At 40.4% G+C, this 19346-nt stretch overlaps 1 protein-coding gene across 4 annotated transcripts in view; it reads right to left on the minus strand.

The window, feature by feature from the left end:
- Positions 1–11910, minus strand: part of ptprz1 (protein tyrosine phosphatase receptor type Z1) — a 116603-nt gene extending 104693 nt beyond the window's left edge. The window contains exon 1 of one of the 4 annotated variants that reach the window (XM_062982347.1): positions 11537–11910. In XM_062982347.1, coding sequence (XP_062838417.1) covers positions 11537–11597 — 61 coding nt within the window. In that variant the 5' untranslated portion in view covers positions 11598–11910. The remainder of the gene's footprint in view (positions 1–11536) is intronic. The other 3 variants (XM_062982346.1, XM_062982349.1, XM_062982348.1) reach the window with 3 other exon arrangements.
- Positions 11911–19346: the final 7436 nt, after the last annotated feature.

Genomic DNA, 19346 nt, shown 5'->3' on the forward strand with positions numbered 1-19346 from the left:
TAGGGGAATAGATAACCTGCCTTCACATTACTTTTATTTGTAAACTCCCTTAATGTAGACTATATGAGTTCTTGAAAGTACTGCATATGTAATCATATTTTCTGCTGCTCTTATATTGATTGATATTATGCATACTACCTTATCATCCTGTACTTTTTAAAACTAAGGTAGTTTCAGTAGTTGATATCAATGTATGATTCAGCAGTTGAGGATTTAGTGCTATGAAATGTTTATATTCAAGTTTTGTTTTATAGTCTTTGTAAGCCGTTTTGATCATAATTATGGAGCAGCAGAGCATAAATTAGCTTGATAATACCTTGTTCAGTCTTCAGAGAGAATCGAAAAGGAAATGAGAAGGTGATTCTTTTTTCCTTATGGAAATGGATAGGATGTTACACTGAAACTCCTGTTTAAGTGTGTGCTCAGCATGCGCATCCTAAGGGGGGGGGGGGGGGGACTGAAAATGTTGGCTATTCCAGAGTAAAACAAACAAAGTATGCACTTTATCAGATTTCTATATTCTCAGAAATTATAAAACATATTGTTGGCTGAACTCTGGACAGGTACTGGCACAAAATAAGATAGAATAACACAAGAAAGAAAAATAAATCTTGCCTTTACATCAAAATGGGGGGCGGGGGGGGGGGAGCTATAAGATTTAAAAATCCAAAAAACCAAAAGCTTTGTTGCAGATATAAATGAAGAATAAATCCAGAGTGATCTGAATATAATTTATGATTTCTTTAATTACCATTTGCTGATAAAGATAAGGAAGCTGATGGAGACATAATATATTGCCAATTGTTTTGTTCTTACTTCTAAGGAACGGAGCAAGCTTTATTTATCTTTTGGAAAGGTAGGGAACTGGTGGCCCTTCTGATCTTTTTGGACTGCAAATAAAAATTTCCTATATGCTATTTTGGCTAGCTGAAAATATTGTAGACTAACAATACCTGGAGGATAACACACTAACCATCCATGATTTAAATTTTAGATGTTCATTGAATGTGTCTAATCTGCACTTCAATCAAAAACCAACAGGACAGAAGATGAGCCCCAGCAATACAGGTACTATGCTGTACTGGTATTGCAGGATCTGGTACAGCTCCAAGTTGGCAATTCTGTAAAAGTACAGCAGTCAACTGAGATCTTTTCAGCTTGTCTTCCCAAAATCCCACTAGATCAGCTTTTCGTCTGGCAACTGCATTACCTTAAATCTTTCCACATGAAAGCTATCACAAAGTCCTTTATTTGTTTCCGCCTCATGCATTTCTTGTTATGATAAGCAGATACTGGAGTGTATGAAGCCCTGCTATGGGAATATTAGCCTGGGGAGCATCTATACTGACTATTTACTATGGGATGGGCCTGAATCTGCTCCATGGCTGTCAAATGCTGCATGGAGCTAATCTGGGGCAATGTGGACTAAGGCTATCTTAACATAGCCTTGACCAGCATTAACCAAAGTCAGGAGAAATACTGAATTCTGGCTCAGAATTTGAAGTATCCCCTGACTTTGGGGTTGTATAAGCATTTGGAATGTTTCCAAGATGGAACTGATGGCAATTATTTTCACTGCCATCTCATGTTCCCTGGGCTTGCCCCCTCCCATCCTGCATGTTGTGCTGGTCCCCAGGTCCTACTTGTCACCCATGACCTCCAATCATGTCAGCAGGGGTGACATGGCAATTGGGGGAGAGAGGAGAGGAGACAATTGCTCTTCTTCCCCTCACTTATCCCATCACCCTGATTAATCTCACTACAGATGATGGCAGACTAATAGGATCCATGTCATGCCCAGAGACCTCTGCAACATGGAAGATGGGAGAGGATGGCCATTCAGTAGGGTGAACTGCATTCAGTGCTTCTGAGCAGCTGGGACTCCCTCCCACCTCCACAGCAGCCATAGGGGTACCTGTCTGACCCATAGTGGGTCAGAATAGCTTGACCCTGGTTTCTCAGCAAATCTAGTTTGGGGAATGCTAGCTCTAGGAGTCCCAAGTTGGAGATATCTGGTAGACCTAGATGTTAGGGCTGTGTTTAGCACCTATGTGAAATGTTCATTGAGTGGCCACTTATCCACTGCTAAAAAAAGAATACATATACAGTATTGCCAAAAAGAAAGATGAAATGATAGCACAGGCTTACTTATGGTCTAGAGCAGGAGACCTCACATTTTTCAAGCTGAGGGCTGGTTCATGGCCCCTCAAACTGTTGGGGGGCTGGACTATAGTTTGAAAAAAAAAACCCTGAATGAATTTGTAATGCTCACTGCACATGTGTTATTTGCAGTGCAAAAAATAGGAAAGCACAATACAATATTTAAAATGAATAACAATTTTAACCAACATAAATGTACTAGTATTTCAACAGTAAGTGTGGGCCTGCTTTTGGCTGATGAGATAGTCAAGTTGATTAGGATTGTTATTGCTGTGTGCCTTCAAGTCATTCCAGACTTAGGGCAACCCTCCATCTAAAGTTTAGGCTGAGGGCCTGGAAAATGACCTTGGAGGGCAGCATCCAGCCCATATGCCTTAGTTTGAGGACTGCTGGTCTAGAGAGAGATGAACAGTTAGACCATATCTCTAATTTAAATATTTCTCCCCATGGGGGGGATGTGTCAAGCTGAGCTACATGCTTTCTTGGCTTAGATGTGCTGCAAACTGTTAATGGGCATTCCAGTTGGATTACAGCATCAGAATAGCCACATACATATAGCTGTGGTACATGCCACTATATGGAATATTTACTTCCAATAAAATACAGTGCTGACTGTATCAAGACATTCAATGTATTACTTATATTGCAGTTTGCATTGAAATAATAGTTTTTATACTACAGCCAGCCCTCCATATTTATGTGTTTAACTTTTGTAGATTTGATTATTTAGATATGATTTATATGTTCTCTCTATTAATCTTTAGATACTCCGGGGTGACTCTATGGCCAATATCATGTGGGAGTAGACCACAGAGTTGCCAAAAAAGATCTAGAGATTCCTAGAGAAGTGTTCCCTCCAATTAAAAAAAAATCCACACAAAAGTGGAAGTATAAACACTCTTGGTTTAATTAGAAATGCCAACATATTTGCATTATCATCAACAGTGCTATGCAAATAGTAATGATAATAATTGTTACAATTATATTTAAAGTAAAATTCACTTGTCACTGTCTTACTTTTGGATTTTATTTTCTTCTTACTTCATAATTTACATTTTTCTTTATATTCACATGTATACCTGCCAATTTAGGATAACATTTCATGCGCTTGATGAAGTGGATCCTAGTTTCAGGATGCAAAGCTCCATCTGTCATCTGCTATATTGCCAACATTACATGGTTTACCTATACGTACTGCTAATTGGTCACCTGAATAGACACACAACCCTATTTATACAACATTTTACATTACATAGAGTTCAACATTGTGAAACTTTACATTGGTTTGATAGACACCACACCCCATACTGCTTCTGAGACAGGCTGGTAAATCACAGTCTCACATATTTCTTAAGATATTGGTCTTATTTGAGAAAGTATTCCATGAAAAAAACTTGATCATATTTGACCTTTGCCTCTGTGAGGTTTTTTTAAAGTAGTGGGCATACTATCATATTTGATACTAAGGCTAGGATCAAGGCAAATACCAGAAAGAACTTTGGTGCAGTTTTAGGCTATAATCCTATTCATTGTTACCTGGGAATAAGTGGCATTTAATTCATGAGAGCTCATGTCTGATTAGACATGAACAGGTAGATTTTGGGGGCTTTACTGTAGGTATTATTGGATATTGTTTATAAGCATCACGTGAATTAAAATAAAATGTCACTGAAATAAATATTAATTTTATACCTGTTACTTTCTACTCATAATTTAGGTGAACAAAGAAGTTGCTGAATGCATGGCAATTCTAACAACATTTTGTTGTTGAACAAATACTTCAATCGTCTCTCACTATTGACCATGCTTACTGGGATGATAACATTTACAATATCTGGAGGCCTATATATTGCAATGGGGTCTAAGGTGATCTATCACATGGATTGCTACAGCTATGTGGACTGTGGTACATGTTCCTAGAATGGGAAAGTGGAACCCACAGCAAAGTACCAAAGGCAAGGACCTCCTGACAATAGTTCAGCTTATTTTTGAACTGACTTAGTGATTATTAGAAAAAGCTCTGAAATAGGGAAATAACCCATTATATATTTAATTATACCACAAACCCAGTAGGTAGTCTTAGGTAAGTTATGCTCTCTTAGCCCAAGGTCTTCTGTTCATGCACTGGGGATAATACCAAACAACTCAATGAAGTAAGTATAATTAATATAATGCATTTGAGTTGCTCTGAGTATATATAGGAAAAGCCGTGTGATGATTTTTATACTATTGTGACCACTATCTGAAGACCATAAACATCTGCAAGTGCTTTGGAAATTCTCAATCATTGTTAAGTCAGTCAGCATCTCGTGTGGATAATTTTATACGAAGTAGCTACTAATTTTATATGGAGTAGCTACTATTTGGGAGAAGACATCTAATAGTCAGAGTATCAAGAGTACAGGAATGGTATAAACCAATTTAAATTCACTTCATGGAATCCTAATTTATGCAATTAACTCCAACCTGATTAGTTCATTGTTTGAATATGTGTAAACACAACCACAGTACTGGCATAATAACCTTCATGTGCACAGCTGCTTTCATGCATTTTCTTCTGCACAAGATGCTGTTCCTAATGTTATAGTCTTAATCTAAACATCAGAAATCAATAGCAAATATATAAACATGTGTATTTTGTTGTAATGTGCCTTTTCCAAGTTATGGCAACCTTAAGTCAAACATATCATGGTGTTTTCTTGGCAAGATTTGTTCAGAGAGGGGTTGCTATTGCCTTTCTCTGATTCTGAAAGAGAGTGTCTTGCCTATTAGATTTCCATATCAAAGCGGAGATTCTAATCCCAGTCTCCAAGATCCAATACTCAAACCACTAAACCACACTGGTGCTATGGAAATATAATTGTAACTAATTAAATAAATAACTCTGACATGCACAGATGAGAGGTGGGGCAAACACTTTCCTTAAGACGACTTTATGATTTTGACAGATGTAGAGAGCGAATACAGATGCTTTTATGATTACTGGGTGGAAAAGGAAGCCATATCAAAATCTTTTAAAAGTGTTTCCATTCCAACATTTTTGTGATTGGCCCTCTAATTTAGAGACCTAGCCTCTCAGTCTTCAGAAAAAAATCTATATTGTATCAAACAAGTAATGAAGAGAGTTCACAGGTACAAAATGCTTCAAAAACTTTCAGAGATGAAAGTACTATATACTTTTTTTTGGAAGAATGATCTACATATCACCAAATACTGAAGTGGTGTTTATTGTTAAGCTTTAAAGACTTCCTTCTAGTTGAGTTGGGTCTTCTTGACATATTTGAACAGCTACCTGTCCTAATGAATGGAGGAGTTTATAAGCATAGTGATCATACTAACCCATAAATGGTAAGAATAAATCCCTTAGTTTGGACACTGAAGTTCCGGGATCAACTGAGACATGCCGACTTGAAAGGAAAAACACTGTATCAAGAGGAATTGAAACTGTCAGCAAGAGAGCTGAACCTTCTCACCCTTAAATTCCTAATTAGAGCAGCCACAGTGGGAACTGACCATTGAAGTGACAAGTACAAGAAAGAAGGAAAACAAGACTTGTTAGGACGACAGTACTCAAACTAATTACTTCCCAGTAATCATGCCATCTCCAGTAGAATTTCATCAGACACAAAGGCATCAACTGCTATTTAAGTCCAGTTTGGTCCAATTGAAGTAATTGTATTTAAACTGTCTGAAATTCAACCTTTTGGCTTAACTATGTTGTGGATTAAACTGCAAGTGAGTCTAATATTTTTGAGAATACTGAGAGATGAGAATAAACAGCTGTGTCGATTCACTACAATATGATCACCATGAATTTTTAATTTTTTGTATAATGTAGCAAATGCATCTAAATAGAAGTAAATATTTTTCACTAAAGACTATAAATTGCCTCATGAAAAATTATCATAATATGGTAAAAAGTGAAAACTAGACTGCTCCCTTCTGTATTTATAATGCCTGAACACCACTTTTATTAAAAGCTGTTATAAGTTTAAGTAATATTTCAGTTGTTTGGATTTAAATAAACTGTACAGGTCCCTAGAGCTCACCAAGTTATGAAATATTATTCGACATTAATCTTTTCTAGACAAACTTATAACTATTTATGAATAGAACCTATCATGCCATTTATATCATTTTTGGCCTCTAAATATATCATTTTTGCCTGGTTCAAAGTGTTCCTTGCCCTTCATTTTTATTTGGTCTTAATTCATTAAATATGCTGCAATGGTTTTGATGAAGAAAATTAAACATGGAGTTGTTGTTAGTCATAAATAGGAAACAGGTGATGTGTTCAAGAGACAGAGATTATGCAGAAGACCAAGCAGGTACAACAGCAAGATCATATACAAACACATTAAATGTGGTGAAATTCTGTTATATCAAAACAACCAACATTACAAGAATGAAACATAAATTAAGTCTGCAGTAGGAGGTGGCAGATGATATGCATCAATTCACAATACTACGTAACCATGAATAATAACTTCCATATTGGTGTGGTGGGCTTTACTCCAAATGTAATGTAGCTATCCAAAGTGCTGAACCCAAAATAACTTCAATACATTTGATAGGTCCTTTAAAGTTGAGATTCCTCACCCCATTGACATGGAAGCTACCAGCTTCCAATGCTAATACAAACCACAAGAATCATCCTCATGACACATGGATGCTAGGATTATGTAGTAATTTGTATGTCCAAATACAAAAAAAAACACTTCTTTAGTGAGAAAGATAGGATATAAATAAAGTAAATAAAAATTTAAAAATGAGGTTATTCAAAATGTGAATATTGCATAGGAAATAGACCTAGATAACAAGCATTTACATCTATTAAGACACCTCCAAATAAACACTAACATTGATAGTCTAGTTAGACTGTACCATGACATTCTGCAATACTTTCTGAATTGAGCACTATTTTGGTCTTAATATTTGCATTAAAATATTTCTTGCAAGGCTAGAAAGTTATTTCTGTTCTTTACAATATGTTCTGTCCACTTACTCTTTATGAAACAAGTGTATTCATGCATAAGAATTATTACATAACTGAATAAAGAAGTAGTGTGGCTCCATAAGTTAAGCAATACACTACCATTTAGACTAAGTAACTTATGTTTCTCTACTTCATAGTTAAGAACGATGATTCGGAGGGATACAACCAAGTAACACCTAATCTCATATCTAATATGTGAATTTAACTTTTGTTCTTATTCATTTAATTGTACCCCTTTGCATATCAAGCATATCTAAGCATTCAGATATTGTTGTTTTTGTGTCTTCGAGTTATTTCTGACTTGTGGCAATTCTAAAGTGAACCAATTCCAAGGCTTTCATGGAAGAATTTGTTCAGAAGAGGGTTTCTACTACCTTCCTCTGAAGCTGAGAGTGTATGGCTTGTCCAAGATCACTTAGTAGGTTTTCATGGCCAATAAGGAATTTGAACCCTGGGCTCCCAATGTCCTGGTCCAATGTTCAAACCATTGCACCACACATTAAAAGATCACACTGTCTTTTTAAAAAAATTGTTTTGAAAATATATATAAAACTAAACATTGTGGTTCTCACTTATGCCTTGTTACAAAAAAAATTATAATACAGTTACCCCAAAAGCAGGAACAACATTATAAAATTGAGTAATATAAACAATGCATATTGCTTTCAGCCATTCCAGGAGCTATGAAAATGTTACTTGCTGTCAAGAAACAAGCAAATTCCAGCTGAAACTGAGTTTACCAATTAAAGATTTCTACTAACAGACATTTAGATAATATTTATTGGTGCTTTGGATAAGACAACCATTTTCTATTGAAACAATCTTATTTGCAACGTTTTAAGGGGAAGTGCACAATAGCAACCACAACACAACACAACTAAGAATGCCATTGCATTGTTCGTGTCATTTCAGGGTAACCTCTACTGAACCTTTAGTTCATCTTTATTTATAAACCAACCCCTTCTAGCAGTCTTCAAAATGAAACATCAAGTTAATTTTACATGTTCAATAAATCACATTATAATAATTTCTTGCAAAGATCAAGTATGACACTGATCCTCCTGTTTAACAAAGGTTTAATGTACTAAAAGCAGCACCACCTATTGGATACAAATATAGGTTAATATCTACTTTATCGGTTGTAAAACTGGGACTTAGATATAAATGACTGCAGTAAATCTTTATTCTCACAGTAGTAGAAACAATATGTTCCTCTCTCTTTGGCAGATGCTAGTACTGTAATGTAATAGCCGCGATTGTATGTCGCATACAATCGTTTTGTTTGGTGATTGATGTTTATCACATTGGTATTTAGCAATCTGACTCTTTAACACAATATTGGTTTTACTCAGAAGCCTGTTTTAAAGTCATGGCAAAATTAAACAGGAGGGACGGGCACACTAATATGCAAGTGAACACATTCGATATTAATTTGATTATGTAAGCTGAACTGACAAGGAGGAAAAATCAAGTCTGGATTCATGAGTCCCGAACTGAATGCATTGATCAGTGAGGATATGATTTTCTCCTTACACATAGAAATCTATGTGATGTCATTAGTCTGAGGAACCCCCTCAGCCATTGAATGGCTTCCCAACCTCTGCCACCCCATCCCTAATCTTGCATTTTAGTGGGAAGAGATATCCTTGGGGTAGAGCCCAGCACCTAACTGCCTGAACACGCAGTGCCATCCAACACCCCATAGAGGCAGGTCGATGCCTGTTGGACTGTAGGCGATTTCTCATTCTCCGACTCCCTCCCTTTGGTCATGTGTGCAGGGACTCCGAGGGGAGTGTTTCAGAAGAGAATGGCTGAAATACTATCCACCCACCCCTGCTTTCCTGTGTCTTGGGGAACTCCCTTGGTTCAGAGCAATGCCCCTCAGCAAGGAGGGTTGGAGCATGAGGCATTTCCAAATCAATGTATTTTGCAGCAGAGAGACCGAGAAGGGATAAACCTCGTCCCCAACCCTTTGGTCCAGAAGGGGGAGGAGCTGGCTTGCCTGGCTTCAAGACACATGCCTGGTTTTAGAAGAGGCTCTCACCTAAAGGAATGTGTCCAGAAAAAAAGGGTCAAAATGATCAAAGCCAAGCCCTGTGAGAAGTGGGTTAGGGAACTGTGTCTTTTTAGCTTGGAGAAAAGAAGGTTTTGTGTGTGTGTGTGGGGGGGGGGGTGTCATGATTTACATACTTTGTTACTTTGATTGTGCTTTTCCTGTATGGCAGGGGGTTGGATTAGATGACCCATGTGGTCTCTTCTAACTCGATTATTCTATGAAATATTGGTTTAAATATTTCAAAAGATATCACATTGAGGAGGGGAACAAGTTTGTTTTCTGTGGCTCTATTTATTTATTTATTATTATTTATTTACCACATTTGTACCCTGCCCTTCTCACCCCGAACAACAATTTGATGCCAACACATATAAATTCGAAAAGAAACAGATACAATTAAAATCCATACAATTAAAACATTGATTATTAAAATTCAAATCATGCAAATTCAAATCGTAGTCCAAGACCTGTCCATTTGTTGCATTAATTGATTATCATTATTGCACTGCTTCAAATTACTGGTTGAATGCTTGGTCCCACAGCCATGCCTTCAGTTTTTTCCTGAAGGTCAGGAGGGAGAGATCTGATCTGATTTCACTGGGGCGGAAATTTCACAGACAAAGAGCCACCAGCAAGAAGGCCCTGTCTCTCATCCACACCAGTCACGCTTGTGAAGGTAATGGGACCGAGAGCAGGGCCTCACACGATGATCTTAACCTCCAAGGTGGATCATAGAGGAAGATACATTCAGACAGGTAAACTGGGCCAAGACCGTTTAGGGCTTTCTAGGCTAAAGCCAGCAGTTTGAATTGTGCTCGGTAGTAGATTGGCAACCAGCGGAGCTGGCGTAACAGGGGGGTTGTGTGCTCTATGACACAGAGCAATGGCTTCAAAGTGCAGGATAAGAGATTCCACTTAAACACAGCACAGCAGGTTAACCACCAGATACAGAAGATCTTGCCAACCCGAAGGTCAGCAGTTCAAACTGCAGGTGGGGTGAGCTCCTGCTGTCAGCCTATCTTCTGCGTATTTAGCAGTTTGAAAACAGCAATGTGAGTAGATAAATAGGTACTGCTTTTAGCGGGGAGGAAAAAAGCGCCCCTGAAAAACATCCTGGTGGTCCAATCACGAAGGCGTTTATGAACAGCAAAGCTCCTTGGTGTGGAAGAATGGAGCAACAGCACCTCCCCATGGCTGAGATGAGCAAAGCCTCCAGATGCCGGAGATGGGTAAAAAACGAGGGAAGCCTGTACTGCTCTGTCTTTGTCAACTGTATAACAGCATTGAATGTTTGCCATATATGTGGCTGTAACCAGCTCGGGGAGATAGAACAGAATATAAATAAAGCATATTATTATATGAGTTGTTGTGCACTTTCCAGGCTGTATGGCCATGTTCCAGAAGCATTATCTCCTGGCGTTTCACCCACATCTATGGCAGGCATCCTCGGAGTTTGTGAGGTTGTGAGGGACCTCATGTGAGGATGCCTGCCATCAAAACGTCAGGAGAGAATGCTTCTGGAATATGGCCATACAGCCTGGAAAATGCACAACAACCCAGTGAATCTGGCCATGAAAGCCTTTGACAGCATATATAGTAGAGTCTCACTGATGAACACTCGCTTATCCAACATTCTGCATTATCCAACGCATTTTTGTAGTCAATGTTTTCAATATATCGTGATATTTTGGTGCTAAATTCGTAAATACATTAATTACTACATAGCATTACTGCTTATTGAACTACTTTTTCTGTCAAATTTGTTGTATAAAATGATGTTTTGGTACTTAATTTGAAAAATCATAACCTAATTTGAGGTTTAATGGGCTTTTCCTTAAAGCCTCCTTATTATCCAACATATTCGCTTATCCAACGTTCTGCTGGCCCGTTTATGTTGGATAAGTGGGACTCTACTGTATTATTAAACATTAGGAAGACCTTGCTGAAGACACTGTCCAGCAGTGGAAGATGTGGAGTCTCCTTCTGGGGACGTTTTTAAACAGAGGCTGGGCAGTGGACAGCCATCTGTTGGGAGTGCTTTGATTCCATTCCCCTGCCTGGTAGAATGAGGATGGACTGGATGGCTATTGGGATCTCTTCCAACTCTAAGACTGGAAATAACAGGTGCCTTTTGGGCCACAACAGGTCTCTCTAGCCCTTTCCTGGGGCTCTACAGGAGAAGTTTCCTTCTCAGAACCAAAGGGGACCATGGACAGAATGGGGCAGAAGGCACGGAGAGGGCAAAGTTGCCTCACCCAAACGGTTTGGAAGCCCATGAGGAGCGGCTAAGGGAAGGGGTCAATTGTGGTCTCTTTCCCACTCACCTATCCGGCAGAGGCAGCAGAGCTGGAGGGCAGCGAGGAGCGAGGGCCGAAGGGCGGGCATTTCCACACCGCCTGGGGAGGGAGAGCTGTCCCCCTCTTCTGCTCCGGCTGGCTTTCTTCAAGTCCCCGTTTCCTCTCACCAAGGGAAGGGCTCAGCTTTCGAGGAGTGTGAGTGAGGAGAAGAGAAAGGGGCGCCTTTCAGCAGGAGGAACCTGCACGGGAGCCTGGCAGGAGCCGCCGCCTCCCGGAGCGCATCTCTGGACAGAGACACACAGAGAGAGAGAGAGAGACAGAGAGAGGCTTCCTCTCAGAATTCGCTCCCGCCGTCGAGGAGCGAGACTGCTCGCGAGCTCGCCCGCCCGCGCGCGCACACGCACGCACAACCACTCCAGCGCGCGCCTATACGTGCGTGCGTGGAGCGAAAGGGGGATTAGCAGCGGCGGGAGCGCGCCTCAGTTGCTGGAGAGAGAGAGCGCGCGAGAGAGCCTCGCGCCGGCTCCAGGCTGGCTTTCCGAGGAGCGCGCGCCCGCCCGAGGAGGAGAAGAAGAAGCTTGGAAGGAAAGAGAAGAGAGCGAGGGGAGGTCTTCAAGCTGGGGAGTGGGAGGCGAAAAGAGGCAAGAAGGATAGATATGCCTTGAGTCCTTTGCTGCTCTTGAAGGCGCCCGCTTCACGTTCAAGATAAAGAAAAGAGGGGTCCAGAAAAGGCGGAAAAGACTGCCTTCGTCTCCTTTACCTGTGTGAGAACAATGGCAGTGGTGCTGAATCAGTCTCTCAAGGAGAAACCCACAAGCATGTGGACAATTCCAACAGAAAGGAGGAAAATGAACACAATCTGGCTACCAGTATTAAAAAAACTCTAAACTCAGGATAGTAAAGAAACCCACAAGCATGTGGACAATTCCAACAGAAAGGAGGAAACCGTGAAAATGAACATAATCTGGTTACCAGTATTAAAAAAAACTCTAAAATCAGGACAGTAAATAAAGAACAACACTCAGAAGACAGGGGAATTCCAGACATAGAATAGAATCAAAGAGTTGGACCTCATGGGCCATCAAGTCCAAGCCCCTGCCAAGAAGCTGGAAAAATCACCCCTAACACATGGCCATCCAACCTCTGCTTAAAAGCCTCCAGCCTCAACCACACTCCGGGGCAGGAGTTCCACTACCGAACAGCTCTCACAGTGAGTTCTTCCTAATGTTCAGGTGGAATCTCCTTTCCTGTAGTTTGAAGTCATTGTTCCGCATCCTAGTCTCCAGGACAGCAGAAAACAAGCTTGCTCCCTCCTCCCTATGACTTCCCCTCACATATTTATTCATGACTATCATGTCTCCTTTCAGCCTTCTCTTCTGCCTGCTAAACATGCCCAGCTCTTTAAGCCGCTCCTCATAGGGCTTGTTCTCCAGATACTTGATCATTTTAGTCGCCCTCCTCTGGACACTTTCCAGCTTGTCAACATCTCCCTTCAATTGCGGTGCCCAGAATTGGACACAGTATGAATCAGTCAGGGGCAGCTACTGATCTCCCCCTACTTATCAATGCAGACTCTTAGATCCTCCAAGGAGGCCCTCCTCTCAGTCCCATCACTGTCTCAAACACAATTGGTGGGGACAAGGGAGAAGGCCTTCTCGATGGTGGCCCCCACCTTTGGAACACCCTCCCCAAGGAGATAAGGCAAGCCCTGTCACTATCCTTTTTTCCCCTGGGACCTGAAAACCTGGTGGTTCCAACCAGCCTTCGAAAATGATTAGCTCTAGATCCCACCCTGGCCACTGGCTAGGGCCCTGCTTTGACTTTACTCACTTCCCCGGCCCTATCACACATCATTGGACTAGTCTAACCCTCTTATAGCAGCTCAACAGGCTGTGAGATCGAGAAACCCAGTTTGCACTTTACCCATCAGCTTGCACCTTACCCACCTCTATCAGTATGGTACTTGTTGCACTAGCCCTGGCCGAGCCTCTCATAGTGTCTAGTAGGCCCTCCCTGGAATCTTGTCCATTGGTAGTTGAACTTCACCCATTGGATCAATATTAAACCAGTTTTAAATTTGTATGAGTATGTTGTGTCATAGTAATTATGTCAATGTTCTATTATGGTTTGTGTCATATGTTTTGTATTGGTAATTGAATGTTTTACCTATGTTGGAAACTGCCCTGAGTCCTTTCGGGGAACTAGAGCGGTATATAAATAAAGTTATTATTATTATTATTATTAATATTATTATTTATTATTATTATTATTCCCCCAGGCAGGAAGCAGCCAGACCTTGAAGCTGAAAGGCTTTTCAATGATAATCAAGGTGGCCAATTACAACATTCACACCTTCCTCAAACAGACAAGAGTTCTTTCTCCCACCCTGAACATCCCCAGATATATATAAACCCCACTTGCCTAGTTTCCAACAGACCTCATTACCTCTGAGGATGCCTGTCATAGATGCAGGCGAAATGTCAGTAAAATAAATAAATGAAAGAATGCTTCTGGAACATGGCCATACAACCCCAGAAAACTCACAGCAACCTAATCTCTCATAGACACACTATTGTGTGTACTATGCAAGAGAAGGAGATGCCAATGCAGAAAGGGACTGTGAGCAAGCTTGTAGCCAAGGGGGTGGCTTAGGGGTTCAAATCACCCCCCCCCCCCAATTTTTCAGGTAAAAAAACCCTAGTTCATACATGAATTTTAACTGGTTAACCCATGCCAAGTATATGAGAAACAAAAGCACTATTTCAATCAAATTTTGATTGTTCACACTGTCATTACCTACCTTTCTACCAATTTACATTGCAATAGCAGCAATAGCTGACATAGTGAAAGTGACCAAGTTGATCTACCTGAAGCCGACAGGCAAAGCCTAAGGTAGGGGCTGGGGGTGAGTGGGGTTTTGACCTGGATTGCAGGTGAAAATTAAGGTGTCTCCCACTGGTTCATCTAATCCAAATCCTGCCAAAGAAACCATGGAACTGGAGCAATGAGAAGAAGCTGTGCCATTGTCAGACCTTGGACTTTATATGAACAAGACTGTTTCTGATGACCAAGTGAAAGCTCTATCAATGCAAAATCCACAGACTCCATTGCCAGGATGTGTATTTCCTATAGATAAGAAGAGGCATCTAAGTTTCTAACCCAAATAGTTCAGCAGATTTCCCTGGTTGGCCTACTCACTTCATGTACAAGGTGCGTGCTGTAAGTATGATGTGGTATTTGGAGGAGAAGGTGGGGGCAAAAGTGGTCATCAAAAGCTTGGTGCATGGGTTGCTAAACCATTTGTGCGATTTTTTTAAACCATGTCATAAGCGAATTGATAATATACTGCAAGCTGCTTCTGATGTGAGGGAATCTGGCATCTACAAAGACATTGCCCAGGGGATGCCCAGATGTGTTACCATCATGTGGGAGGCTGCTCTCATGTTCCCACATGGGAAGCTGGGGCTGACAGATAGGAACTCACCCCATCTCGCTGATTGAAACTGCTGACCTTCAGGACAGCAGTTCAGCCGGCACAAGCGTTAAACCCATTGTGTCCCCATGGCTCCATTGTGCAATGGAAAAACTGCTATAGGAGTCTTCAATAGGCCCCAGAAAACAGAATACCATCAGAACAACTTGTGCTTGCCAATTCAAAGTGGAGAGTGTCTTGATATAACCCATTGTCATGAGAAAGGAAATAAGAAGAAGGCAGAAGAAAACATAAACTTCTGCCAACTATTGTCATTTGTGGCCAACAAGAACTCATGTTAAGAGGGAGCAATGATTCAGGATCTATTACCTGTGAAGAACCTTTACACAGTGATGCTAATTCCAGGGCCATGTTGAAATCTCATGCCAGATCAGAAGACATTTTTTTTTTAATGTGTAGAGGTCGGTGCACAGCCAATCAACACACAGTCTTCACAAAGTGAGGGTCCCAACCAGTGGCGTGGTTAACATGACGATGGTGGCTTCTCAATCTGTTGCAGCCTTCTTCAGCCTTCACAGCTGTTGTAATATGTACCATGTTATCTTCTGCCTGATCCACCATTGTGCTCGGTCTAGAACCTCCCCTGCCCGCCCCCCCGGGAGTGCATGACTCCGGTTGTTACGATTGCAGGTTCATTGGAACATACACAAGTCCCTCACCATAACAAGGTAACAATCTATTGAGGGGGGATGTTCGGGATCCCAAAATTGCACTAAGGAAACCCCATTTGGGGTCAGGACCCACAGTTTAAGAAGTAGTGCTGTCACCTATATTTTTTTTAAAAAGGAATTGACAAACCAGCTCTTAAGTGTTCCTTGCCTAAGAAAACTATGACATTCATGGAGTTGCCATAGGTCAAAAGGCAATGTCAAGGCACACAAAGGAACTAAACTGCATGCAAAGTATGCACTTTACTTCTGAGTTATAGCCTTCCTCAGTATGAAGTGGGAATTAAGCTTTTCCAAGCAAACCTGATGCATCATTTAGACATCACCAGAAACCATGGTTTGCATTAACTGTAACTTAAATTGAAATTGAATATTTGAGCTTCCAAATGTTCTATAGGCAATCAAGCTAGATGTCCATGCCCCACTCAACCCTATCCCTGCAGATCAGACATAGTTTCTGATGAAATGTTTTGGCCCTTGTTGACTTAATTTTGTGGTGGATTCAGACACCATTCCATTCATAATCTTCTCTTGTTTATCTGTACATCTGTATTTCCCCTTACTGCTGAAAATCTATTAGGGAAGAAGAATTGGAAAAACTGGAGAGACTTTGGCATCTGCCAACAAATGAGACTATTAAATCATAGAGCTGGATTCAGGGAGTCAGACCATCTCAGGAAAAGTCTATCTTCCGTTCCTAGGTACATGACATTTTTAACATACTTTGTGACTGAAGTTTATAACAATTAGGAACATCAGGACTTCACATTAAGATAATCATGGGGTTTCCCATACTTCTAATTGCTAAAATGTGAAATGATAATACAAAATAGCAATCCTAAATATTTAGAGCAACACCGTCTTTAGGATGAAGGGCCTCTGGACAAAAGAATGTGACCTGACTTCTAGACCTGGAAAACGTTTGCTGAACTCAGACACAATTGATTGATTGACATCCATCCTCTTCCCCATCATGGGATTCAAGGCAGGTTACAACACGTGGGACACTTGAGTCCCAACAACTGTGAGAAAGCTACACATTTGACAGCATGCTTATCTTTTATTTGAATGTGATGCATCAATACACACACAGACACAGCCCCATTGACCCCTGTATATTTCACAATCTTCACTCTATCAGAATAAAAAGGGAAGGCCCCTGTGTAGCTATAAGACACAGGACAGAAGGAAATTAGGAGGGATGTACCTTTTCAAGAGCAGAAAAATGGATTACTTATCTATTGCTACACTTGTCCTAGAGAATAAGAAACATAATAAAATAAGCAATGTTGTAGCTTTGCATTAGATCAATTTCTCCTGTTGTCATGGTAAGCAATTTTAGAATTATACAAAAGATCACTCAAGAGGGCTTGCTGTACTATTGTCTGAACAAGCAGCATAAGACTCCTCCAGACAGCCAATTTGTGTTACATGGTGTTACATATCACATAATGGCCATTCTTGCTACTTCCTGCCCTAAATACTCTTCAATGAAAAGACTCATTTGTTGGTATCTTTCTTATGATGTTAAACTGTGGGTGTGTCCAATGATTTGGTGATATGTTGTAGTCCACTACATTTGACCTCCAGGTGTATTGCAGTTTACACATGGGACTTTATTACATGAGACAGACACACAGTGCTGGATTTATCATTGTGCTGTGTGATTAAGCACAGAGCCCTGCTGGCCCGGGGGGGGGGGGGGGGACTTCCTATTAAAAAAAAAAGATTATGATAGATTTTGCTTATGTGGTGCAATTCTAAATTTGAAGGCATTCTGTTCCAGACATAATGATAGAGTTGATAGTCTATTGGAGTGTGCCACAAAGCAGGCAATGTAGCTCTACCAGGATTATCTTCTTCAGCGCCCAAGTTAGAGGCCTCATAACTTAATAAACACAGGGCCTCATGTATCCTAAATCCATTACTGCAGACAAACTAACCTTGCAGCTATCAAATGATGTTGTTGTTGTGTGCATTCTGCTACAAGTTTGTCTCCCCTGTGATTGTGCACCTCCCTGTGATTGTGCCAGCAGGCAAAATCCACCAATACCTCCCAATCCCTCTATGTTTCCGTCATCTACATATGATGGGTCCCTTCTGCTTCCACACCAGATTGCCAGCAATAATGTGACATTACTGAGTGCTATTCTCCTCCTCTCTCCTCCTCTCTTCCTTGCTTTTCCCAAGCTGCGTATCTTCCTTTTATTTTATATATGTCTCTGACTTTAAAATGTTTAAAATGCCAAAATTGCACAGTTGTACTAAAAATAAAATAAACCAAAATAAAGGAACTTCAGTAGTACAAGAATGCAGAGCTATGAGAATGTGTGGAAGCCTTATTAAAGTACCATATTGTACAATTGTGCTACTGAAGAGAGGTGCAATATCGAAAGTGCTCAACCACCAGATATGTATCCATTATCTGTGCTAATGTGACTGTAGTTAAATGGTGGGTTGGTGTGATAAAGTCCATGGTCTTTTTTCCCCTCAGTGTCTCACCTTAATGTTTTGTTTTTTGTTTTTTAAAAAATGTTTTACCTTTGTCTAGAATTGTAGTGCTATTGATATGTGTGTGTGTGTGTGTGTGTGTGTATGCATATGTATATGTATATAGATACAGATTACAGAATGTTAGCACTGTTGCAGCAAATGCTCTATGGTGGCATCACTGTCTTTTTCTTTGGGATGAAATCACCTACAGAATTGGTATGTTTACCAGTGGGGCCAAAAAGTTAATGAAGAGCATAAATAACATGAAATCCATGCAAAATAAAATCCAGTGAGAATTACTATGACAGTCAACTTCCATCTGCTGCTAAACTGACACAGGCAATTTTAATCTGTTTCTGTTATTTTAATTCAGCCCCTGCTGGGTTCCCTTTACATTGGTGGCAATAAACTGTACCTGCATATCTTGTTGGATTGGAATTCATATAAGCCTCAGCCTCATCAATAATCATCAATAGTGGGGAAATTGCGGGACTGTAGTCCATAAGCAGCTGGAAGATGGCAAAAACAGAAATGCATCACAAGCTGTGTCCCCATTGGTACAGAGATGTAACTCGGGGGGTGGGGGTGGGCTGTGACATCTTATAGCTCAACTGATTTACTATGGCATCATTACACATTTGTTGTTGTTTGCTGTCAAGTCAAATGGGTGACCTCCAAGACTTGATGTTGTCAACACCTCTGCTCGGGTTTTTCAGACAACATCTGTGTCAAACAGCCCTTACCATCAGGATGTTCTTCTTATTATTCAGGTGAAATCTCTTTTCCTGAAATTTGAATCCATTGTTCCATGTTCTAGTCTCTAGAGCAGTCTCCTCCTAAATATTTAAACATGGCTATCATGTTCAAATATTTAGCAGCACAAAACAAACTTGCCCCCTTTCAAATATTTAAACATGGCTATCATGTCCCTTGTTTCTCTTCTCCAAGATGAACATATGTCTTTTATGCTTCTAAATGTGCCATCTAGTATGACCCTACAATCCAGATTCTTGTTTTGTTTGGATAAATGCGAGCATATCCTGGGTGAATTAGTACAAAAATGTGTGCTTGAATAATTTCCACCACACTTATAATACAGTTCTAGCATCCCAGGAAACACATCTCAGGTATCTTCTATATTTATGTATATAATAAAAGTCAGTGTATGTATGTGTGTGTCTAT

This window comes from Anolis carolinensis, chromosome 5, assembly GCF_035594765.1.
Source record: "Anolis carolinensis isolate JA03-04 chromosome 5, rAnoCar3.1.pri, whole genome shotgun sequence".
NCBI classification, from domain to species: Eukaryota; Metazoa; Chordata; class Lepidosauria; order Squamata; family Dactyloidae; genus Anolis; species Anolis carolinensis.